The 26,053-nt window shown below is 34.3% G+C and overlaps 1 protein-coding gene across 2 annotated transcripts in view; it reads right to left on the minus strand.

The window, feature by feature from the left end:
* The window catches only part of LOC150018845 (glutamate receptor 4), a 430,718-nt gene extending 406,657 nt beyond the window's left edge, over positions 1-24,061 (minus strand). For both annotated transcript variants that reach the window (XM_090265888.1, XM_090265887.1), the window contains exons 1-3: positions 23,805-24,061; positions 23,100-23,271; positions 21,752-21,910 (exon numbers count right to left, since the gene is read on the minus strand). In XM_090265888.1, the coding sequence (XP_090122014.1) occupies positions 21,752-21,910; positions 23,100-23,187 (247 nt within the window). In that variant the 5' untranslated portion in view covers positions 23,188-23,271; positions 23,805-24,061. The remainder of the gene's footprint in view (positions 1-21,751; positions 21,911-23,099; positions 23,272-23,804) is intronic.
* Between the last annotated feature and the right edge of the window lie 1,992 nt (positions 24,062-26,053).

The following is a 26,053-nucleotide window of genomic DNA, read 5'->3' on the forward strand; positions in this document are numbered from 1 at the left end:
AAAGATGCTAAAAGCAGTGCTATTATCTTTGTTGTTATTATTTTAATCCTCACCCAAGGATATGTTTATGGATTTGAGTAAGAGGAAGGGAGAGAGAGAGAGAGAGAGAGAGAGAGAGAGAGAGAGAGAGAGAGAGAGGAATAAATACATCCCTCGATGTAAGAGAGAAACACTGATGTGAGAATCATCAATTGGTTGCCTCCTGTATGCACCTAACCAGGTTCTGAACTAGAAACCTAGGTATGTGCCCTGACCACGAATCAAACCCCAAACTTTTTGGTGTACAGAATGGTGCTCCAACAAACTGAGCCAACCAACAAGAGCAGTGCTATTATCTTTGAAACTGGGTGTGAGAAACAGCAGAGGCTAGAAAGTGAGAAGTATACATAAAGAGTAAATTCTTCTGAAGAGAGGAGAAATCAGTTAAAACCATAGAAATAGGAATGCAGAACAATGAGGCATGATGAGAGATGAGTGAGACTTTAGTTGTGTTCATTTTGTGTTCTTACATTGGTCCTCTCTTCTCTCTAAGTTGATCCATCCTACCCATGCAAGAATAATGGCCCTTGAATTCCACTTTTTATAATAACAGCCCCCTGCCTAAAGTTTCAAGTGCTCCCTGTTATCAAATTATTTTCTTGGCTTGTATAGTCCTGAATTTATAATGTTCTTCCCTACACCTGCTTCCCCTTACTCTATTCTCTGATGCTAGGAGATACCTTGCTGTGCCACTTCACCTTATTTTAAGAAAATATTTGTTGTATTTATTTTTAGAGAGGAGGGAAAGGAGGGAGAGGGGAAGAGAAATATCAGTCTGGTTGCTTCTTGTGTGCCCCCAACTGGGGACCTGTCCCACAACCCAGGCATGTGCCCTTGGGAATCAAGCCTGTGACCCCTTTGGTTTGCAGGCCAGCACTCAATCCACTGAGCCTTACCAGCCAGGGCCACCCCATTTTTAGGTTAGCACTTTCGCTTGCTCTGTGCAACTCTCCTTATGCCTCTCCCATTCTGCCTCATTCCTTTCATGACAAGATTAAATTCTACGTTATTAAAGTTTATGTTTATAAAGTATGGCCTCCTCTGATGCTCATTCTTGGTTATTACACTGTAACTTCTAATTTAACACTTATTTCATATTAATTTACTTCTGCATTTCTACCAGATTATAAGCTTTTTAATGTACAACATCACATCTAATATTTCTTTTCAATAAAGTGTGTGACACAAAAAAGGAAGCAAGACAGTTGCCAAATGAACATTCAATTAACTAAAGCGATAATGGAACACTTAAAAAGCTGAATATTAACAGGGGCAGAATAACTTAGAAACAAACACACAGATGCTTAAGGGATATAGAATATAAAAATGATAAGTAATTTGATGTCTCTCAGACAGCATGAGTGATTCAATTCCTGGGTGTTGAGTCTAACCAGAGACTGACAAAGGATTTGTGTTTTATTATTTCTGTATAAATTCTGGCATCTAAGTAAATTAATCCAATCATACTTCCTTAATCAAATTAGCCTGGGTAATATAGAGTCCTTTTCTTTAGCCTATTATATTGGCCTTAGATAATCAAAGTGTCTTTCTGGCTCATGAGGACAGGAAAAAGAAAATACTTTTGAAGTACATTATAAAAACACTAACACAGGCAAAGCTAGTTGCCTCCTCCCCAATATAATTGTAGCACTTGTCACATTGCATTAAGATTTTCAGTGGTCATCACTAGACTGTGTACTACTTAAGAACAAAGAGGCCTCTGTCCACAGAATGGAATACTGCTTGGCACTGTAGACACACAAAAATGGTCTTTGACATTGGATAGAAATAAAAGGATTTTAGTGGGTCTAGTTGCTGTGTAAAAAACAAGGTTGGGGGTTGAAATGAGAATGAAATGTTGATGCTTGAATCAGAATTTTGAATGGAGAGCTGTGGTGTCCCTATCCATGGGCTGGCATCCTGGCAGTATCACCATTCAGGGGAAATAATCCTCATGAGACATTGAATTTAGAGGAAGGATAGAAGACAACTTGTATAACTGTCATTTCTCACTTGGAGACTCATTACTGGACTTTTAGCCTCTAAACCCTGAAGGCATGTGTTTTAATGAGTAATAATCTTTACAATCCTTATTGGTCACCTACTTATATGAAGTCCATAAAAAACTGTTTTACACTTTTTATAGTTGCAACAGTCACTAACACAGAATCTAAAAGAAATCCTTAACTAGATGATCAAAATATTACTTAAAACACTAATATCTAACCATCAATTCCCAAATTCCTACATTCCCATATTCATATACTCAGTAGGTGTTAATTTAGTGCTATTATGTGCCAGGTATTGTGACATGAGCCAAGGGATTTTCTCACAAATACAATGGCATCCAGTCATCCAGGAGCTCATATTCCAGGAGAATATATGATAATATTAAGTGAGAAGGTAAGCTCATGACAAAGGATCATGGCGAAGTACAGCCTAAACCAGCTTAAGGTGGTCAGAAAAGACTACCCAGAGAACATGACCAGATATCCAAGAGCCATCAACTCATTTCTGTGGCTACTATCCAGTCTACAGAATTCAAATTAATACATGCAACCAGACTTGGTGAGTTATATATTTCAATTGGCAATAAAAAATGCTTGTCATTACCAGTTGTTCTCTTGGCTCTTTTAAGTGAGCTATGATAAATAAATAAAATGACTCAATTTAATACTTTTAATTGAAGCTGATTTTTTCATTTTAAAATAATGAAAGTATGTAAGCAAAGAGATCAAACATGACAACTGCTAAGTGGCCATGATATTTTGAAAATAAGCCCTGATATTGGCTCAAATGTCTAAAGATCTCCCATCTGTCCCATTTGGAAAGAGCAAGACAAGCTCAATAGTTAGTGGTAATATTACTATATTTTGAACAAAATAATTTAACAAACAAAATATAAACAGAAGCATAGATAGGTAGAACAGACTGACAGCTCTCAGAGGGGAGAGGAGTAGGGGAGTTGGGTGAAAAAAGTGAATGGATTAAGCAAAAAAAAAAAAGATATATATAGAGACACATAGCCACCAACAACAATATGATGATAGCCAGAGGGAAAGGGGGTGGTGGGATGTGGAAGAGGGCAGATAAGGGGGACGAAAATAGACTTTCCTTTGGGGATGAGCACATGATGCAGGGTACTATCTTTGAAACCTGTATGGTTTTGTTAACCAATGTCATCCCAATAAATTCAATAAAAAATATTACTACATTTTCTTTTCTTAAATTAGTGTTAATAAGAAAAACATAAATATACACTTTTTGGAAATGTAAAAACTCAGAAATATGTCGATTAAAATAAAAATTTTGCATAATACTTAAGAAAAATTGCTACCATCATTTTGATATAGTCTTTTCAATTTCTTTCATATAGTATAGTTCTTATTAAACTAAAATCAAAGGACAACCTATCTTCTCTCACCATTATATTTTATATATTTCTCATATATTAAAAGTCTCTAAGTCATGGTGTTCAATAGTTGCATACAATTCTTCCAGAGAGATGGTACATTGGTTGTAGTACAATGATTGAAAATCATGAGAATATTATTATCAGTAAATAAATAATTTCTCTTTGAAAAAAAACAGATAAAGTAAAAGTGTAAGAGAGGTGAAGACATTATTATTTTGAAAACAAAAACATTTCAGCAAAAGTTCTCTCTTAATAAAATATTCACACTTGATTTCTAATCTGTGATTTTATCACTTCTATAAAATGAGGCTTATTTTCATAGTCATTTGTTTTCATAACATACTATCATTACCAAATTTTGTGAAAACAACAAGAATTAATACTAAAAGCATGTTTGTATATTTATATATAATAAATATGTATAGAAAATATTCTAATGTATATACTTATTATATAACTAACAAACAATAAATTTATTTACTGTTATTCTGATATATATATACTTGCTGTATTTTTATTATCAAAAAATAAAAAAATTGTAAGTAGTATTGGGAAAAAGTATGTAAATGAAAGTTCATACTTCAGTATTTTGAAGGCAAAAAAACCCATACCTTACAAATTATATATCCTATTTTTTTCATTATATTTTTTCCTTTGGTAAGGTCTGTGTATGTGTGTGTCTGTGTGTATGCATCTATGTATTTATTTGTACATATACATATATATATATATATATACATATAAATGGTGGTAGTTGTACTAATTATAATTCTAGTCTTACAATTGTTAAACTCAGTTTTATTAAACCAGTTCTTACTAGTCTACATGACTGAGTGGAAAATCACAATTTTAATATAGATGCTTATTTATGCCAGCTAAATTAAACAATAAACTTCTACCAAGAATGATAACTTTAAAAAAGTGATAATCTCCATTTGCAACAACATGGATGGAACTAGAGAGAATTATGCTTAGTGAAATAAGCCAGGCAAAGAAAGAAAAATACCATATGATATCACCTAATACAGGAAACTAAAGAACAACACAAACAAAGGAACTAAATAGAACAAAGAGCAGAATAGCAGTCAATAGAGGGGAGGGGAGAGGGAGAGAAGGGGGATAAGTAAAGGAAGGGATTAGTCAAAGAACCCGTATAAAAGACTCATGAACATGGACAACGGGGAGGGATATGATTGCGGGAGAGGGGGTGGGTTGGGTGGGGGAGAGAAATTAGGGGAAAAGGGGACAACTGTAATTGAAAAACCAAAATAAAAAAAAAAAGTGATAATCTGAAATTTACTTCAGAATAAAATATGTAGTGTTCTTTCAGCAATGATACTAATCTGTAAAGAAATTTAATTGCCCTTAAACAGATTATAAAGATGCTTATTTACTTTTTTCCCTGCCACCAATACCAGCTCTTTTCCAATCCGTTTGTTATCATAAAAGACTTGGTTTTCAGTCTTAAGATACGTGGTTGAGATGATAAACTGACTATTTTTGCCAGAAGTAACCATTTTCAATGGAAAATAGTGAACCAAATTACATACAATAATGGGCTCTACAAACAGCATTGAAGTAGCAAATGACATTTCTTATCTAGGAAATAGTTTCTTAGTGCATTTGGTATGGAAAAAGAGCCATAGTTTGTTATATATACGAATTATGAACAGTGGTGCAAGAATTCTTTCTAAAACACAAATATAATTAGGTTATAAACTGCTTAAAATGATTCTTGTCTTCTTGCCCAGAATAAAAAACGAAATTCTTATCCTGGCTTACAAGCCATTTGCAAGGCTTCTCCCTGCCTCTGCAGTGCTACCTCTGCCTCCCGGTCAGTGTTCCACTCTACGTACCCCTCAGCCCCATCCTTGCCTCCATTTTCCTGGGGCACTGCTAATTCCCAAAGTTGTTCATACATCTTTACATTTTTCCTGTGATGCCTGGAATATTTTATCTCTTTTTACAGCATGGAAAAATCTCATGCATCTTTTAAGATTCATGTGGATTGTCACATTATTTCTGAATGATAGGTAAGGAGAAGGAATAGAGAAGATGTTGGGGCAAAATCAACAACAGTGATTTCCCATATCATTTGTTGACTAGAATTTCCAAATATCTACACAGAACCCTGCAGTACACTATGACCCAGGACTGATGTGGAAGATCCAAGATCCTCCAAACTATTCTTTTAAAAAGCCATTCAACTAGCTCTATCAACTTCTTAAGTTATAACATTTGGAAGACATCTCTCTCTCTCTCTCTCTTTTTTTCCATCTTACTAGCACCCTCCCCATCTCCTTTTTTCCCCTATTATAAAACTGGATTTTCTGTAAAAAACAAAACAAAACAGAAAAAGCATATATATATAAAGAAAAAATACAGAGTCTATATATACATAGAAGAAACTCCTTGAACTCAAAACTGTTAGCATAAGTCAGCTAGAGGACTCTCATAATTGACATTCTTTCTTAAACAGTCTAGCTGGACTTTAATTAATTTAACCATTCCACAACTAAATATTGCTAAGTAATACTTTAGTGAGCATTTTCATAATGAACGATATTCCGAGTTTCAAGAATTTATATTATTCACAATTTTTTATGTTTTTGATAAATCATAACAAATTGATTTTCAAAAGCATTGAATCAATTTTAAGTGTTTTGGTCCTGGAGTGATTTAAAATTCTTTTTACTACCAAAATTAGCTAATTTATGTAAAACTCTATATCTCATTTTAATTTGTTTTTCTCTGATTGACTATATTTTATATTTTGTTCACTAGATTTTTTTCAATGTGAATTTTCTGTTACATATATTTTGTCCATTCTCTTTCACTTCAGTGATGTGTGTGTATGTGTATGTGTGTGTGTGTGTGTGTGTGTGTGTGCAGGTGCATGTGTTACCATTTATCCAATATATTATAGTTGCATGAGATATTTCTTGAAGAATTGATAACTTCTGAATTTATTTTAATGTTAAAAAAGTAAAAATGTGATAAAATGACAATATTTATGGACAATATGGAGACATTTTTTCAAATAAATTATTTTAGGAGAACACATATTTAACTGACAACACATATGTAAAAGGTACTGGTACCTGACCGGGTGTCATCCTGTATTTAACCTGTCACAGCCTGTTCTTAATTTTAATACTGAATATGGATAATCATGTAATCAAGAGTTGCTTAAAATTTAAAATTGTTTATAGCTAAATAAATTAAGATAGTCTTGATGTTTCCAAACAAGTGGAAATTTGTGTACATGTAAAAATCCTTCATTTTAAATTAAAAAAACAAAAAGCTTTATGGTCTCTATGGAGAGATTGATTGGCAGCAATTTATGTGGGAAAAAGAGCAGACTGTTAAGTTTTAATTGACTATGAGCTTAACATGAACAAACAGAGTGATGTAACTGACTAATTAAAACCCAAAATAATCTTGACCTATACTTATGTGTATAATGTTTAAGTAATTGGAATTAATGTTCTCACCAGGACAGATCACATCAAATTATGTGAAGTTTAATGAAGTTTAATTTTGTACAGATCATAAAAAGAATATAGGGTTACTCTGGGTCCAGAGAATATTTAGAATGCTATAAATTGGGAGGTAAAAGTTTTAGAAACTATGTTGCATACGAAAATGAATGTTATTTAGCTTGAAAATGTACAAAGGGGGCATACAATAACTATTTTCAAATATGTGAAGGGGTTGTGTCATATGAACTAGATTTGTGTGTTTTATTCAATTCTGGCTGAGAATTAGTTGTTATAAATATACAACCAAAAAATGGGTTTCTCCTCTCCTTTATCTCAAGCAGTCAACAAACATTTATTGAGTTTGGAACATAAATGTTTTAGGCACTGTGATAGGCCCCCAGAGTAGAAGTACTAATAAAATATCAACTGTGTCTTTAAGGAGCTCACAGTCTAATGGAGTTGACAGATTATCTATCTATATATCTATCTGTCTATCTATCTATTTATCTATCTATCATCTAGCATCTATCTGTTTATCACCTTCCAAGGTATATATAAAATACAGAAAGTACTAAACAAGAATTTGATTATTCAAGCAAAAAATGACCAACATCTGTGCTCATTGAAACATCATCTAGACTTTTTGTTCAGACCCAATGTCCTAAAGTGATGTGCACCATATTATAAGGTATATTTATGTAAATCATAGTATTTACATATTATAGTTATGTTACATATGATTTTAGAAAAGTCAAGAACATAAAAACAAAGTAAAATGTTTAAGAAGGGGAATAATTTGTTACTGAATAGTAAATATGGAATTGAGCATCCTGGTTATCAGGACACACAGGGAAGAATTATGATTTATACGTTTTCCATTAAAAAAGGAAGAAGCATTCATATTTTTCCAGGAAAAAATAAAATATTTCTCCTGATTTTAACATTTGGAGCACAGAGTGGTAAAATGCCTTGCAAACCTCCCTCGGTAAGACTGTATGTTTAGTTGAAATTAAGTAATTTAATCAAATGTAATGTAATTTCAAAAGAGAGAGAGATAAATGGTTATAGAAACTAGCAAACTATGAAATTTGTTGTAGAACCTCTGGAACAATTTTAAATGTGCCAACATCTGAACCATAAGGGTGCCAGAAGGAGAAGAGAAATAGCAAGAAATTGAACGCTTATATGAAAAAATAATAAAAGAAAACTCCCCAAAGTTGGTGAAGGAAATAGACATAGAAGTCTAGGAAGAACAGAAAGTCCCAAACAAGCTAGACCCAAAAAGCACCACACCAAGACACATCATAATTAAAATGCCAAAGGTTCAAGATAAAGAGAGAATCTTAAAAGCAGCAAGAGAAACAGCAGAGAGTTACCTAAAAAAGGGTACCTCTAAGACTATCAGCTGATTTCTCAAAAAACAAAAAAAAACTTTGCAGGCAAGAAGGGACTGGTAAAAAGTATTCAAGGTGATGAAAAGCAAGGACTTACAACCAAGATAATTCTATCCAGCAAAGCTATCATTTAGAATGAAAAGGCAGCTAAAGTGCTTCCCAGACAAGGTAGAGCTAAAAATGTTCGTCATTCCCAAGCTATTATTATATGAAAAGTCAAAAGGACTTACTTAAGAAAAAGAAGATCAAAATTATGAACATTAAAACGACAACAAACTCACAGCTATCAACGACTGAATCTAAAAAATAAAAGTGAGATCCGACTAAGCAAACCAGAATAGGGACATAATCATAGGTATAGGGATCATTTGGAGTGCTATCAGCTGGGAGGGGGAAGGGGGAGAAATGGGGAAATGGTGCAGGGATTAAGAAGCATAATTGTTTGGTACAAAATAGATAAGGGGAAGTTAAGAATAACATAGGAAAGGGTGAAACCAAAGAACTTACATGCACGACCCATGGACATGAACTAAGGGGAGTGGTACTGCTGGAGGTAAGGGGGGTGCTGGGCAGAGGGGAGCATAAGGAAGAAAATTGGGACCACTGTAACAACATAATCAATAAAATATACTAAAAAAAGAAAAAAGAAAAAAGAAGTGCTAAGGAAGTAATCAATGTCTGAACAGACGGTTCTCCTGAATATGCTTACTAAGTCACCTGGGCTTCTCAAATGGGCTTTTTCCTACTTTGAAAGTGGATTGTATCAACATTTTTTAGTTCTTTTGTCAGCAGATACCACATGTTATAAGCATTTAGAGATTCTCTTCTACCAGATTTAAATTTATCAAAGAGCAGTCTGGTTTGGACAATGAATATCAATTTGCTTTAGGACTTGTTCTTATAGGACTAATTTTTTTCCCTTACTTAGCCCCTCCTATAAGTTGAATCTAATAAAAACAGATGAGAATAAAACATGCCTAAGATAAAATTACATAACATTTATTTTGGATACACTACCTCATTGTCATCATAACCTCTCTGATTTTATTTAAGATAACACATGAAAGGTCTTAACTATCCTAAGAATGCCCCAAAGATAAGTGAAAACCCATCATATATTGCTAGCTCATTATTCAAAGATAGTTACTGATTCTTATTTTGTACCAGACTTTTTGTGAGGTTATAAGAATATATGATTTAACAAGGCAATAATGCTCTATGTTTTGGAAGTTTATATTCTAGTGAGGAATACAGGTGATATAAATAAGTAAAATACTTAAAATAATAATCACAAATTGTCATAACAACAAAGAGGATTATAGGGTTGGTAAAGTAACTGGAGTTCGGGTGTGGAAGGGGTTGCCTAGTGAAGTTTTTCTGAGGTGGTGATGTTCACCTGAGTGAGAAAAAGCTAGTCAAACAAATAACTGGATTGGAGGAGGTCAACAAAAGGGATGTCAAGGACAAAGGCATAGAGGAAATGAAGGGTTAAGTATGTTTAGGAACCAAAAAGAAGACCTTGCAGACTCTAGTGTGGTAAACAAGGCAAAAGAGTTGGGCCAGAGTTGCATCAGGAAGGACCATGTCAAAGAGAATGAAAAGCCATTAGAGGGTTTTAAATAAAAAGAGAGAGAGTCTGATTTACATTTTCAGAGGGACACCCCAAGCTTCAGTATATAAAGCGAATGGAGAGAGGTAATGAGGTGAAGCAGGAAATTAAGTATAAATTTGTTAGAGAAGTGCAATTGACTTGGACAAGAATGGTGGGTAAAAATCCAGAATGGTGACAATCTGTGTGATGTACTTGGAGCTAGAAGAAAGAGGACTTGGCCAGATAGTGTGTGACACTAAGGAAAAGATCTTGGAAGTAATGGAACAAGAAAGCAGATACTAAAAATGTAAAAACTAGTAACATATCCACTAGGGACTGTCAGAAAAGGGTAGATGAAGAACAGCAAATAGGAGAACTTTGGAAAAATTAAAATGCAGAAGTTCTGCCTATGATCAAATTCAGACAAGAAAGGGAAGAGTGAGAAGAGCCTCTTTAACAAATGGTGCTGGGAGAACTGGACAGGGACTTGCAAAAAAATGAAACTAGATCACCAACTTATACCACACACGAGAATAAACTCAACATGGATCAAAGACTTAAATGTAAGCCGTGACACCATAAAAGTTCGAGAGAAAAACATAGGCAAGAAAATATCAGATATCTCACGTAACAATATCTTCACGGATACATCTCCTAAAGCAAGAGAAATAAAGGAAAAAATAAACAAATGGGACTACATCAAACTCAAGAGTTTCTGCTCAGCCAAAGAAAACATCAGCAAGATGAAAAAGAAACCAACCATATGGGAAAACATATTTGTCAATGATATCACAGACAGGGGACTGATCTCCAAAATATATAAAGATCTTATATGACTCAACATCAAGAAAATAAACAACCCAATTAAAAAATGGACAAAGGAACTGAACAAACACTTCTCCAAAGAGGACATACAGAAGGTCCATAGACACATGAAAAATGCTCAATATCATTAGCCATCAGGGAGATGCAAATAAAAACCACAATGAGATACAATTTTACACCAGTCAGAATGGCCATCATCAACAAAACAACAAACAACAAGTGCTGACGAGGATGTGGAGAAATGGGAACCCTTCTGCACTCTTGGTGGGAATGCAGACTGGTGCAGCCACTATGGAAAACAGTATGGAATTACTTCAAAAAACTAAACATGGAACTGCCTTTTGAACAAGCGATTCCACTGCTAAGTCTATATCCGAAAAATCCTAAAACACTAATTCAAAAGAACTTATGCACCCCTATGTTCACAGCAGCCCTGTTTACAATAGCTAAGTGCTGGAAACAGCCTAAGTGCCCATCTGTAGATGAGTGGATAAAAAAACTGTGGTACATTTACACAATGGAATACTGTGAAGCAGAGAGAAAGAAGGAACTCCTGCCATTTGCGACAACATGGATGGAACTAGAGAGAATTATGCTTAGTGAAATAAGCCAGGCAAAGAAAGAAAAATACCATATGATATCACCTAATACAGGAAACTAAAGAACAACACAAACAAATGAACTAAATAGGACAAATAGCAGAATAGTAGTTAATAGGGGGGAGGGGGGAGGGAGAGAAGGGGGATAAGTAAGGGAAGTGTTTAGTCAAGGAACGTGTATAAATGACTCATGGACGTGGACAACAGGGAGGGATATGATTGCGGGAGAAGGGGTGGGCTGGGTAGGGGAGAGAAATTGGGGAAAAATGGGACAACTGTAATTGAAAAACCAAAAAAAAAGAAAAATTAAATGTTAGATTGCAAATCTGTGCATTGACCTAACACAATTGTACAGGTCTTAAAAAAAAAAAAAAAAGGTGGAATTTTTATACACATATATCAGTTCAAAGTATGTGTTAAAGGCAGCTTATTCAAATAAATATTGCACACACATTCAAAACATTAATTCATAACTCACATAAGAAAATAAATTCTAAAAGAGAATTATAAATATAAAATTGAAAATCATAAAAGTACTAAAAATATGGGATAATATGTTTTATAGTTTTAAGAATAGGGATGTCTTTATAAGCATAGCACAAAACCCAGAAACCATAAAAAATGACTCGTAGGTTTCACTACATAAAGTAAACATATAGCAAAAGAAGTGAAGCTGAAAGCCAAAGGCAAAGTGGAAAAATAATTTGCAACATAGAAAACAAAGGGTTAATTTCTATAGTATACAAAACATTCCACAAATAAGGAAGAAAGTATTGGTAAAGGAAAAAAATGACAATTCACAGAAAAAAAGAGAACACAGATCTTATAAATACAAGAAAATATTCTCAGTTTCACTTCTCAATCAAAATATACAAATTAAAGTAGCAATTAGATGTCATGTTTACCATCAGGAGAAGTGAAGATTCAAAAGAATAATAATGCCTAGTGTTGATAGGTCATAGAAAAACAATTACTCTCATATTCTGGTAGTTGTAAATTTAAGTATTATTTGATTTTAGAGAAAAATTCATGATATCTATTAATAGCAAAGATCTGCATTATTAGATATAGTAATATTGTTTCCAGGAATTAATTCTACAGGAGTATTCACAGAGGTACACAAGTGGTTTTACTGCTATTTTCTTTGTAATATTCAAAATGTGGAAATAATGTAAATATTGATCAAGAGGGTTTGAGTATATTTATCATAATAACTTTGCATAGTGATATATAGTGGCAGTAAAAGAAAATGAGATGGCTCTTATATACCAACAGGAAACTTTCTTATGCTAAATGTAATAAAACATTAATAATATATAGGTATCAAGTATTAGTTTTATTAAATACTTTTTACTTATTATTTTTTTTGAGAGAGAGAGAAAAACATAGATTTGTTGTTCCACTTATTTATGTATTCATTGGTTTATTCTTATAGGTGTCCTGACTGGGGATCAAACCTGCAACCTTGGTGTATCGGGACATTGCTCTCACTGAGCTACCTGGACAGGGAAGTTTTATTAAATGCTTTTATTTCTCAACATATAATAGCATCTTATGTTTATAGTACTATTTACCTAGGTCTATACAGATTAAAAAACAAGTATGAAAAGGTCTATAGACCACGCTGACTACGTTATCTCTAAAATGTGGGATTGCAGAATATTTTGACTTGCTAATATTCGTGAATTATTTTAAATTTTCACAAGTATATGTTAGTTTCTAAAGAGAAAAATATGAAAAGTGGAAAAAACACAATGCATAAACTATTTGAAGTTACTGATAAAAACTGCATATTTTAGAATAGGCATATAAGCAATAAAAGTAAGTAAGCACTGAATATAGCTTCTGGTGTAATTTTTGCTGTATTCTGGAGAAATATTGTTACCTATACAAAGAAAGTATTAGATCTCAACATTTTCCCTTTTATTTCTAAGATAACATTAAACTTTTAATTGATGACACTGTTACTTTTATTAAGTTGGAGGCAACCGATGACACTATTATAAAGACGAAAGCAATTTTGACTTAAGGTGATGCTCTTTAAGGCACCCATCACTATGTTTATTTGGAATCCAAAATCCTCTTAAAGGGAATGTGAAAGAGAATGGCTGACAGCTAAATGAATATTAAAGTAAAGCATTTTGGAAAATTTGTTACAAGTAGCTGTAGTGATTCTGAAATCAAATAATATTTCTATAACAAATATGTGGGTTGGCCCATTAATGAACTATCCATTGCTGTTTGCATAACATTTAAGAGTCTCTTAGTCATTTTTCCACATGATGGTATTTATGACAAGAATTTGGCAATATAAAGTAATGGATGTGTCATTGTTTAATTCTCAAATGTCTGTACTACATTACAAGTCACATAGAAGAATTGATATGCAATGTAAAATGCTATATACACAAGCGAAAATTGTTAAAGAGGTAGCTTTGTGAAAAACATCTTTCTATTTCCATTAAGAGTTACCTAGCTGCAGTCACACCAAGGGATAGGTTTCTTGTGGATCCTATACTAACAAAAATTCTGCAAAATGGCAGACAAATCTGACTTTAGGATCTGATGCCATAGACACTTTATGGTTAAGCAAATTTTCTTAACCACAAATTTTCATTTTCTCCACACATAAAATGATAATAATAATGTCTGCTTCTTAGAGTTAAGTAAGAATTGAGGTAATGCCACACCCTTGACACATGGCTAGTACCCCATTTTAATAACATGATTATTATTATTAGAAAAGAAATAAGTTTCAGAGAATAGGAATTTTTTAGCAATGTCAAATGCTGCAAACTATGAAAAAACCATGAGGACTAAAGAACAAAAACTGGATTCGCTAATTTTAAAGTCACTGATGACCTTCAAGAATGCATCATTCCAGGAGTGGTGATAAAAAGTGAAAAGATAATCTGTGATAAAAATAGAAAGAGCTGATGTGGAATATGTAGAATGTTTGACAGTAAGAGGAGGTATACATATAATAACATGACAACTTGAGGGCCAAGCCAAGGATTTTGCCAGCTAGGACATACTGAAGCCAGTGAAGATGGATTTTATGTAAAAATTCCTTGTTGGTTACAAGGACAAATTCAATCGGCTTTTATTAAAATGATGAAGTTAAAGAATGAAGTGCTATTTGTTTATCTAACTTATGTGGAACTTCTTTAGGGCTGTGGTACTGGGCCTCTTTTGTGATTGAAACTCATTGAGAAACTGTTCAAAGTTTATATTTTTCTGTAAGCACATATACACACACAGCAAATTTTGCATATGATTACGAGAAGTCATCAACTTGTTTAATTTATCCACCAAACAATCTTCTCTCTGAGTGGCCCATATACCCCAGATAAAGTTATCTTCTTTTAGGACTTAGAAATAATTTTGACAAATGTGAATTTAGACTTGTGAACATAAATTAAGATTAAAAATTCATTGAGAGATCAAGAAAGTTCCTATGAAATAACAACAAAATGTATTTATTTAAAACATAAACTACCTTTTAAAAACACAAACAGAAAATAAAAATAACTCTTGAAATGATAAGACTGACTCAGAATATTCCATATGATGCAGAAAATGCAACAAAACTGAATTTAATTTAATTCTAATAGTATGTTGAATACTTTCTAAACACTTTTCTAATATTCATAAAATTCATGTGGGATAGATATTATTTCCCTGGGTTAAAAAATGAAGAAACTGAGGTTCAAATGTATCAGGTGACTTACTATCTGGCTGTAAAATTAAGACCATCTGATTCAAAATCCAAAAAAGACACACTCTTCCCATCTCTAAATAAAAGATAAGAATATTCCAGGCCAATATATACACAACAATATGTATTCGTAGACTCTATATGGGGTTAATAAATACTGTTTTTTCCCCTGTCAAAACACAAAAGAATACTCTAAAGAAAGAGGAGAAACGATTGATGTTAAAGATGTTACAATTATTCTTGCAATTTATTTTTAAAATTTTGTAGTCTTTGCAGGGTTGATCACTATTTGCTTGAAATTCTCCCCATCTCCTGCTCCTATGAAATTACTCTTGCTTAATTTTCCTGTGAACTCTCTGACATATTTTTCCTTAGTCTCCTTTTCCCCCTCTCTCTCTGTCTCTCAAGTATTTCCTGGGATTTTGTCCTCGGCAGCTTTTTCACAGTTCTTGCTCTCTCTGGGTGATCTCACCTACTACATTCATGATTTCAACTACCACCAGATGTCTGTCTTCAATTCAAACTGAGCCCCAGAGCTCCAGATACACATCTCCAACTCTCTACTGCATGTCTACATTGGGATGCTCTCTGAAATAACTCAAAATCAGTACATTCACACTAAAGTCACCTTCCCCACTCAAATCTGCTCCTTCTCCCGTGTGACCCTTCCTAATCAGCGATACCACTATTGAATCATTTGTCCAGACGAGAAATCAAAGAAATCACCTTTTGTTCTTATCACACTTCTTTTCCACCCTCCCACACAGACATCCAATCCATCATGAAGTTCTGTCAACAGTTCTGTATTCTTGTATCTAGGTGCTTTTCTCTCTCCTTCATGCTTCTACTTTAAAAATAAGTCTAAATTGTATTACTTCAGGACTCAAAAGTAATTGGTCTTTTTCTTCCTGTTTTGTTCACTTCTGATTCATTCTCCTTCTTGCAACCAGCCTGTTCCTTGTATTATATAAATCTGATCACATCACTGTCATGCTTAAATTATTTATGGGTCTCTTTTTTCAGAAGAGTCTCCTTACAGCTGCTACAATGTCCTTTGTGTATCTGCAAAGCTTCACCCCTTAACATACCTCTCTTTCTCCTCACACTCAATCTATAGCCAGACTAAGTCTTTCTAAGTGGCTCAGGTGTACTTGCCTCTCCCACGCCTTGGTGCCTTGTCATATGTTGCTTTTTTGGTCAAGCATGCCTTCCTTCTACCCTCTTTTCCAAATTGTTCAACTAGAGCCGTATCACCCAGATCAGATGGCATCTCTCCTAAGAGGCATGGCAAGTTTAATGTTGTTATCCTTTCTGTGTTCATCTTTATCATAGCACTCTGTTTCTCTGTCATAGCACTTAATCTTACTGTACTTGTAATAACTGACTTGTCTACCTTTTCCACTGGACTATCAGCTCCCCAGGGCAGCAACTATTCTTATAAGTTTTTGGATTCTTGTTTCTAGCAGAGTCTTAAATACAGTTGCCCTTAATAAGTATGCTTAATGATTAATGGATATATTCATTATCTAATCTAGTGAATGAATGGATAAATTCATTACGTAATACGAGTTCAGTCCTTTCTATATCACTCAATGTCATATGATTAATGAATAAGTTGCCCAGAAAAGTCTTGTTCTATTTTCTTCAAAATGTTGCAATTAAATTAGAAGAAAAGATTAATGACAACTCTGCTTTTTTTCTTTCTCAATTCAAGTAATATCAATATAGATGTATCTTTCATACCCGATAGCTTACTGCTAAAAGTACTAGCATAGTAGTTAGAAGACCTGGATTTGAACCCTGACTCTGCAGCTTATTAGTCTTACAATTCTGGGCAGGTTAAGTAATGTCTTTGAACCAAAGCTGGCTGCAGTACAAAATAGTGACTTTCTTCTTAAGACTGTCCTACTTCAAGTCTAGTTTGAGGTCATATAACATTATGTATATGAAAAAATTTAAGAACTATACTTTGTCATAAAATGTAAGGTATATTTATCCATCATTTAAAAATTTTGAACAATAAAAAATTCTGTAAATAAGATACATTAATATTTTTCCAATACATAACAGAAAGTAAAAATTTTCCTCTTTGGGAAATTAATACTGCTTGGAAAAATCCATATTGAAAAAGTTTGAGGAGTTTTTCTAATAGTTTTAGGAAGATGTAATCCTGTGATAATTCTGAAATAGATCAATGCAAATTATAGATCATTCTACCATTTTAGAAAAGAAAAAAACACAGGCATATGATTCATTTTGTCACTGCTCTCACAACAAAAAATAACAGAAAGCAAGAGAGAATATTATAAAACTAAAGAATTATTTTAAATCAACATGGAATCTTGCTATCAATTCAAAATAAGAAAACCTAATGAGAATCACAGTAGAGTTATGACACTAATTTTCCTAAAAATAGCAAAAAGCCGAACAATATTCAATTCTAGTGTAAATCTAACAACAACTTTACAGGTGAAACCATCAGAATTTTATTTTTAGCATGTTAAGATTATTATATCAACCATGTAAACTCTTAGACTGTCTTTTTATAGCTTTGTGTCTCTGAAAGAGAATACATACAATGTTTAAACATTTTTGAATCAATGCCTGAATACTCTATTAGTATCTAGCACCATTATATTCAAGGAGATTTTATTAAGTATGTAAGTGGAAAATCCCACAGAACCTACTGGATACACTGTCACATATTCAATGTATTTAGATTAACTAAACAAGTATATATTACAACCAACCTACTTTTACAAGTAGCAGTCATCTTGGATACTGAGATTTGACAAGTAAACCGACCACAAATAGAACAGATATTTAACTTAAAAAACAAAACTTTTCATCATTACTAGGATATTATACCCAGTCTCCAGTCTATTTGTGATTGTTACAACTTTCCAACTCATCATCTTTTAAACCACTAATTTGACAAATTTTTGACAGAAAAGGAAAAAACACCATTAAAAAACACAATTATTAATCATTTGGTCCTTCCTATTCAAGTTAAAAAATAGAAATACTCCATAAAATTCTTCTAGTACTTCACCAAAGTGATAATACATGAATAGTTAGTCTGCTTTATTATGTATATTCTATTGTTCCCCTGAAATTAAAAAAAATCATTTCAGAAACTGAATATTTGTCATTTATATTGTAAAGGGCTGTCTTATTAAAGGACTGATTCTTTTACAGATTTCTAATGTAACTGAAATAAACTAATGATTTCAACATCGCTAATATTTTTATCTTTTAGAAAATTTGGTGATAAGACTACTTTAGTGTTTAGGTTTTTACTTCTGGTCAAATTTAATATCATCCTCCAAAAATATCTCTATTAATTAACTATTGGAAAAATATAAGAAAACAGTCTGCTTTCAGGTTGTCCAAAATATTTTGCAAAGGACATATCCAACAGACCTAACATGTTTGTTTGCAAAGATAGCTACTTTGGGTCAATCATATATTTTATTGAAGAATATTGACCACATTAAATTTATTTTTAAAATATCTATTTTTCTATTCCCCATACTTTGGATAGATCACAACAAAGAAATGTACACCTTTAATTACATTTTGAAATTTTAACACAGGCTATTTATTGCACCTATCTTTTTGTTATTAAAATAGGTCATAATTTTATATTATCTGTATTTCCTATAATTTCAGTTTTACACTGAGCAAAGTGTAAATTTCCAATAATGTGAATAGTTAAAAAAACAACATTTTAATTTAACCTTAGACAAATATTGTTAAAAATAAAATAAAACTATGAACTAAAATTAATTTTTTCTCCCTCAGATACTTAGGAGTTATACCAAAAGTGGTAAATTTGTGTTAATCAAGTTTAGACTTAAGCAGTATATAAACTATAAACACAGAATGTTTAGATGGCCCAAAGTAATATTAGAGTGCTAAATTAATGTGAGGCAGAAGAACCAGCATTAAATTATATCTGTCCAGTAGATGACCAATAATTTTTATCCTTTAACCTGCTTTTTTGTTTTGATTATACATGCCATAAATTAAACATGTCCCTTTTAATGGTCTTTATTCTCAGGCAGACTACATCCTGCAGTTTTACAAGAATCTACTGCAGGAGATCACAATTCAAATAAACCTAGCCAGTTACATATTATATGTTTATATTTAATCCAACATAAAAAATTAAAAAACCCAGTTTGGATCACTGTGAGGAATAATTACCATGTTAATTCCCCAGGATACTATTGGAATAAAGCTTGATATATAATGTTGTCTCATACTTACTGCTTACATTTCACCATTAAATAGACTGGAAAATCAGGCTGTATATGCTCTTGGTCAGTCCATTCAACAAACAGAGGTCACCTGACCCATGCTCTCCGATAATTGATTTTTCCCAAATTTAGCTTAGGTTTGCCTTACAGACATTCAGCATATGCATTTCACCCCAAAAATTCATTTTCTTCATTAGAAAATGTATTTTGTCCTTCTTTACAACTTATGCATTAAAAAAAAAAGATATCTTAAATATGTATGCAAAATCAATTAATGTGTTTATGGTAAAATATGATATCACTAACATTGTGTTACACTTGAATTCAAAATAAGCATACTTAAAGTTTACTTAGTTTTAATTTTCTCAATCTTAAGTCTGAAAGAATAGCATATTATCTATAGTTTATGCCTTTTATTCATCGTGTGCAGCTTCCTGTAAAGTGTTACTAGTAACACTTCATTTTACATAATATATTAATTATATAAATAGAAAAACACTAATTAAAATTATCCTGAATGAGATTAACAAATGATAAGGAGGAAGAAAGGATTAGTACTTTATGGTTCTTACAGCTGAAAGACAAAATACAAACTCTAGAATATTTAAGTACTTAATTTGTAAAAGCAAAATAAAACTAATATGTCTGACACTTTTAAGAAAATAAAAATTTAATAACAAAATTAATGTTTAACATTACATGTACTTGGATCATGAATTGTTTTTAAAGTTAGTAATTCTTTCTTCACAGAATCTCAGGAAAAACATGAGAACAAATTTTAAATAAACACATAATATTTATGTACAAAGGAGAATGCTTTATACCTAGAACTATTTGATTATTGACATCCCTTTCAAAACAAAACTAGTAACTTATAAAATTTGCAAAAATGAAAATCCACAAACTAGGTCTAATTTATGTGCATTTATGCTTAAAAATAACTCCCTCCTACTATAATGTAATATTGATTTTATCACTAAATACCAACTAATTTTTAAAATTGTGTTCATAATAACTATAGCATTCCTGCAAAATAATACAGATTTGTCACTTAAAAAAATGTCAAATGCTTTGACCTCCTTATGAAATCAAATTCTAAAATAAAATAATGATTAGATGCCAAAAATGAAGAAAATTGATCATATTATTGGTTAGATGAATTAATGGCAAATAAATATAATTTAAAATAAATTAAACAGATATCCTCTAAACATTAAACCCTTTGTTTTCAATTTCACTTATTTGTTCAGTACAAATTTTTGGACCGAGAGAGAGCTTTTAAAATTAAAGTACACTTAACCTGATATAATAAAAATACTCTACAATCAGATTAAACATTTTATTACCCTTGTGAAAAATTTGAAGTAGAAACTATTCCTAAATGTCTTATGTAATCTATAACCATTATTTTAACACATAAATTTTGAGCAGGAGTAAATTAGCATGTAAAGCTGAGGAGATATTTGAAACATGTTTTCCTTCAACAGTGAAAATGCAGTTTAAATGCTATATCGACTGATCATATTTTAAAGTTTTCAATTAATCCACAGTTGATTATAATTTTATTACATTAAATTATACAGTATTTAAGTGTGGGAACACTGTTCACTGTTTCATTTAGCATTAGGTGAGGTCACCCATTAAAGTTTCAATGTGTTTTGTGAATTCATCTGGATTGGAGACCAATATGATTTGGCACCAAGGTAAGGATTCATGGAGTTAAATCCACAAGATGTATGCATTACGTGATAGTAAGAGACATTTACAACCTAGAATATAAGAGCAGGGCAGCCTCGAGTGACATCACCAGATCATCTGCAGCATCAGCCAACCGATGAGAATATATATCCTCCACATCACTGCTTCCCTTTCTTTTTCACTGTTAGCAAACCTTCCATTGCTTTCATCAGTGTAAGAGAGCATGTGTCTACCTTAACAGCAAGACATATGCTTACTCATGTGAAAAACAAATAAGAAAAACCAGAAGGACAGAATAAAAACTAGACTGAGTACAATTTTCACTGACTTGACATTCAGGAGTTAGGAATAACACTGAAATGTTAAAGAAGAAATTAACTTGAATTATCCAGACAAGAAATTAGAAAAAGAAAAAAAAGAAGACAAAGAAGGAAGGGGAAAGAAAAGAAAAAAGGAAAGAAAGAGAAAGAAAGAGAGAAAGAAAGAAAGAACGAAAGAAAGAAGGAAAAAGAAAGAAAGAGAAAAAAGAAGAAAGGATGGAAGGAAGAAAATAAAACAATATCTCAGGACTAAATCTTGATTTTAACTCTGATTTGTCCTGGAACCAGCCATATGTGGGAAGCCTGAATTCCTCTAAAAAAATTAAATAATAATAATAAAGAGGAAATGCACTCTGTTGTTTCATTTTAATTACCTTCTAATTTATCCATAATTTATGTTTTACTTACAAGCATTTGTTACAGCAAAACTGTTGGCTGTCTCAATGTTGTCCACATGAGGTACCAAATTAAAAGGCGCTTCCGACGCATTGGGGCTGGTGTTATGAAGAAAAATTGCTAATCGAAAAGCAGTATATTCCTGATCTGTGTTTCGGATGAAGAGACCACCTATTAAAAACAACAGGAGAAGCACATTCAATGTTTCCTCTTGTAAATGTTATTGCCACCCAAGCACTGCCATTCCCCAGCACATACAATTAAGGACCTATCTCTGTCACATCCTGGGAGACTGGCCTTTGTCCCTAAGGTGCATGCTTAGTATTTTAGTCTTTAGGAAAGCTCAGCTTTTTCCTGTACCAATTTGTCATGATCACAATGACCTCTGAGACCATTTAGTGTGCTTTCCTTTTTCTCTCTCACCCTCCCCATGATTCCCAGCACACTGCTACATCAGCCAGCTCAGGGCATTTCTCTGGAAGATGCATGCAGATGAACAGAAAAGAGGATTTGCATTAAAATACATAAATGAAAGGATGTGGTGTCATGGAGGGAACAGGAAAATCAGAAAGGAGACATGAACTTTGTTTTTCTGCAGCTGGTGGACTCAGCCTACTTAGCTCCGTTTTGTGCACGGTCCACGAGAAATGATGCAGTGTTGAGGCTGGGTTTAGCTGGAAGGAATTCAATAGCTGCGTCCCATTAAGACAAGAGAGGATAATAGCAAGAAAGCCAAAGATGGATAGTTCTCCAGAAACAGAGTCAAGATGCAGGAATATGGGCAAAAGATACAAGAGGAGAACAAAATAAAATGAGAGAAGATTCCGGGGAAGGGGGTCTAACTTTGGTTAGGTTAACCGCTAGCAAGCAAATGCAGAGTGCTGGTGGAAACGCTTTTCTTTTCCTTTTCCCAAACTGTGTCTTTCTATAATAGAGAGAAAGATGCTGTGTCTAGCACGGGAAGAAGTGTATTTTTAAAAACAAACTCGACATCCCTTCATGCTCTAGAGAAATGGCTGAAAACAAATATCACATAAAATGTAATCATACCCCATGACGGTTTTTTCAAACTTATTTCAATCTCACTTAAGCGACTTGAACCGAAGGTGGAAATGGAGAGTACGGGCTGACAGGATGGAAGGTGGGCAGTTCTGTTTATACTCCAGGTGAACATGAACCAGAGGCAGTCTTTCTTTCTTTTTTTTTTTTTGTAAAGGGGAGAAAAGAGAAGAGCAGAGGGGATGGGAGTCGCTGAAGGTTTCCCTGAATTGTTTATCAGCAACTCATTTAACTCACTTTTGGATATCTGCTACAGCCACCCCACAACCCCACATGCACATCCCATCGGGGCTGAGCTTACCTATTTGCACGCTGCTTGGAAAGGCTCCCATGGCGAGTCCCCAAAATCCAGAAAATAACAAGACAATCTGTCTGCAAATAATCCTCATCTTCTTTTCTCCTCTCCTTGGCGCGCGCTCTTTCTCTCGCACTCTTCCTAAAGGCTGTTCAGAGAGGCATTGAAGACGATGGCGCTAAAATTAAAAACAATAACAAAAAAAAAAAAAAAAGAAGAAAGAAAAGAAAAAGGAGAGAGGTTTCAGTGGTTTCTAATTCAGACTCTTTCGCTTTAGCAATCCATCGCGAGCTGCCAGAATTTTCCCGCAGTCTCCATAGCCCTGGGAGAGGTTTGCTGTCCGGCTGCAAATGTTGCACATGCAAAAGATGGTGGTGGAGCGTCTAGTGGCTGCTTGCAGGGATGAGACATGCGCTCTCCTTTGCCTCTCTCGCACTCGCGATCGCCCCTCGTTTTCTCACATACACACGGACGCTAGCCCCGCGGCCGGTGCATGCGCTCCCCGACTCGCACAACCTCGAGTCCCCACCAAGTCTGCAGCAGCCCTGAGCATTGCTGTGCTCCTCGCGTCCCCTCCCGGAGTGCGCGGCACTCCCTCCGCCCGCCCCTCGCCCACCGCTCAGCGGGCTCCTCAACTGGGTGCTCACCGGGGCGCCCTATTCTCCTAACGCCCCTGAGCCATTCTGGAAACGGTTTTTTCAGTCTCCTTACCAGTCACTGGCTCCTTCCTCTCTTCTTCTCCTGTCCGAAGAGGGGCCTACTCTGTGGATGAACACCCCTAGTGCTCCTCTCTTTGCTTTCCCGGTGCCTCTGCTTCTTGGCTGCACTTGACAGGACACTGGCCCGGGGGCCAGAGCTGCAGCCCGGCTCAGGGGCGCAGGGAGTTCGTGCCTCCCAGGCCCCCGGCCCCCTGCCGCATTCTCTCAGGCATGCGGGGAGGACCGGCTGCCTCCCTCCCTTACAGCCCTCGCTTTTCTCTCAGCCTCGCCCTCTTCTGCCACTGGGCTGCGCGCGGGGGACTCAGGTCCTCGCTGCAGCAGATTTCTTCTCATCAGCAAACAGCCTGAGAATCTGGACAGCCCGAGACAGGAACGGATGAGGTGAAGGGGCTCAGGAAGGGAGAGGAGGAGAAAAGGCGGTAAAGGGAAGCCTGGGCAGGTCTAAGAGGCTGGGACCCAGAAGGAAAGAATTGGAGGTAAGGCTAAAGAAGAGACCCAGAGAAGTTGAAGCATCTTAGGGAAGAGAGGAAGGAAGAAAAAATGAATTGAAATAGCGAAGTTTAGGGTAATAAACAGAGTGTGAAAGAAGAGCCCAAGAAATGAAAACTGAGGTCCTGTAACATGCTCTTTGAAAGACATGAAGCACAGGTAGAAATAAGAAGTGTGACGTGTCAAGTAGGAAAAGTAATTGAAGACTCCTTTCTTTCCTGTCTCCATTCAAGACAGTTTTTCTCTGTATCTGTGGCCCACTTCAGATGTCCGGGGAGATTCAGTTCAGGGGAGGCTAATGCTTTGAGACAGTCGGCACAGAGTCTGATAGAAAAACAGGGTATTTTTTAAGCACACATCTTTTGCTAGCTGGGCCTCTGGAATACTCTATGCTTCTCCCAGAAGACTTAAGCACCACATTTATGTCAATGTCAATTGTTCTGACTGGGTAGAATAATATTAATTATGCTAGAAAATTTTGGAACTATGATGTTACATCCTTTCCAGGGTCACCTTTAACACCTTATTTCACCTGACTGCATTGGATGGAGTCTGAAAGCAGAGTGACACGATCACGATTGTGGTAGCAATGATTGACAGGTTTCTATACCTCTCTACAGTTTAGGATCTCTTGATTTAGACAGTAGCTACAATTACTTAATTTTATTAAACTGTGAGAGAAAAGGTGTTTTAAATCTTTGCAGTTCTTTGGGTGTCATTGGTTGCATCAAGTTATTTTAGAATAGAATGTTGGGTTGCATCAGTTCAACACAAGCTTCTGAGAAATCGTTAGAGGGAGAAGACAGCTAATGCTTATGTTCATTTGATGTAACATTTTGGAAAGGTGGAGAATGGATCAATTAATGTGGAAGTCTTACATGCGCCTGACCTGGTAAAAACTTTTTTTTTTAAACATGTACTATTTTTACTCCTTCAAGCCTTTTAAAAAATTAGATATCACCTGCATTTGTAGCTGCAGATGATATTTAATATTCCCTATTAAAACTTAAGAATGTTTTCCTTCAGTGTTTTTCCAAGTTCTGAATTTTGCTCTTAAAATCACATCTTTTTTGTTGTTGTTTATCCACTTTTCTGTTACATTTCCCTACAGATCCTTATGGCAAAAAAACCAAAAAACACAAACTTAATTGTGAGTAATTGGATTACACAAATCATACATTTGTCATTTTAGCTTGTAAGAGTTTAGTCTTGCAAGTCAAGTGGGACTTGAAATTTTTTCTTTTTGCCTTTCTTGTCAGTGTGAAACCAAGGCTGTAAATTCATTCTATTGCTCTTCTAAGATAATGAAATAAGCCACATAAAACTCAAGTTGAATTTAAGTTAAATTAAAATTTCAAAACCCACCAAATCATTAAACTTATCACTTAGTTGGGCAACTAGAGAAGTTCTCCAAATTGAAAGATTTGAGCTTTCATATGGTGTAATGTCACCATCAATAAAAATGCAGGACAAGTTTTATTTTTCATCTAATTGCCATGATGACACCTCAGCTAATATAAATACAAATGGCACACCTGTATTTTTCCAAGACAGTAATCTAGTTTTTTGAATTTCTATTCTTCCATTTAATTAAATCCTCCATTTTACTTTAAAAATCTCTTACCTTTCTCTGAATATCTCTATCTTCATCTCTGTAGAAATCTCCTCATGTCATACCTGTCTTTTATATACCTCAAAAAGGACAGAGTTTTGGAGTTGGTGTAGCAAGGAAGGTAATTGGAGGCTGGGGGC

Source organism: Furipterus horrens, unplaced genomic scaffold, assembly GCF_987537825.1.
Source record: "Furipterus horrens unplaced genomic scaffold, mFurHor1.1.pri manual_scaffold_2, whole genome shotgun sequence".
Classification (NCBI taxonomy): domain Eukaryota; kingdom Metazoa; phylum Chordata; class Mammalia; order Chiroptera; family Furipteridae; genus Furipterus; species Furipterus horrens.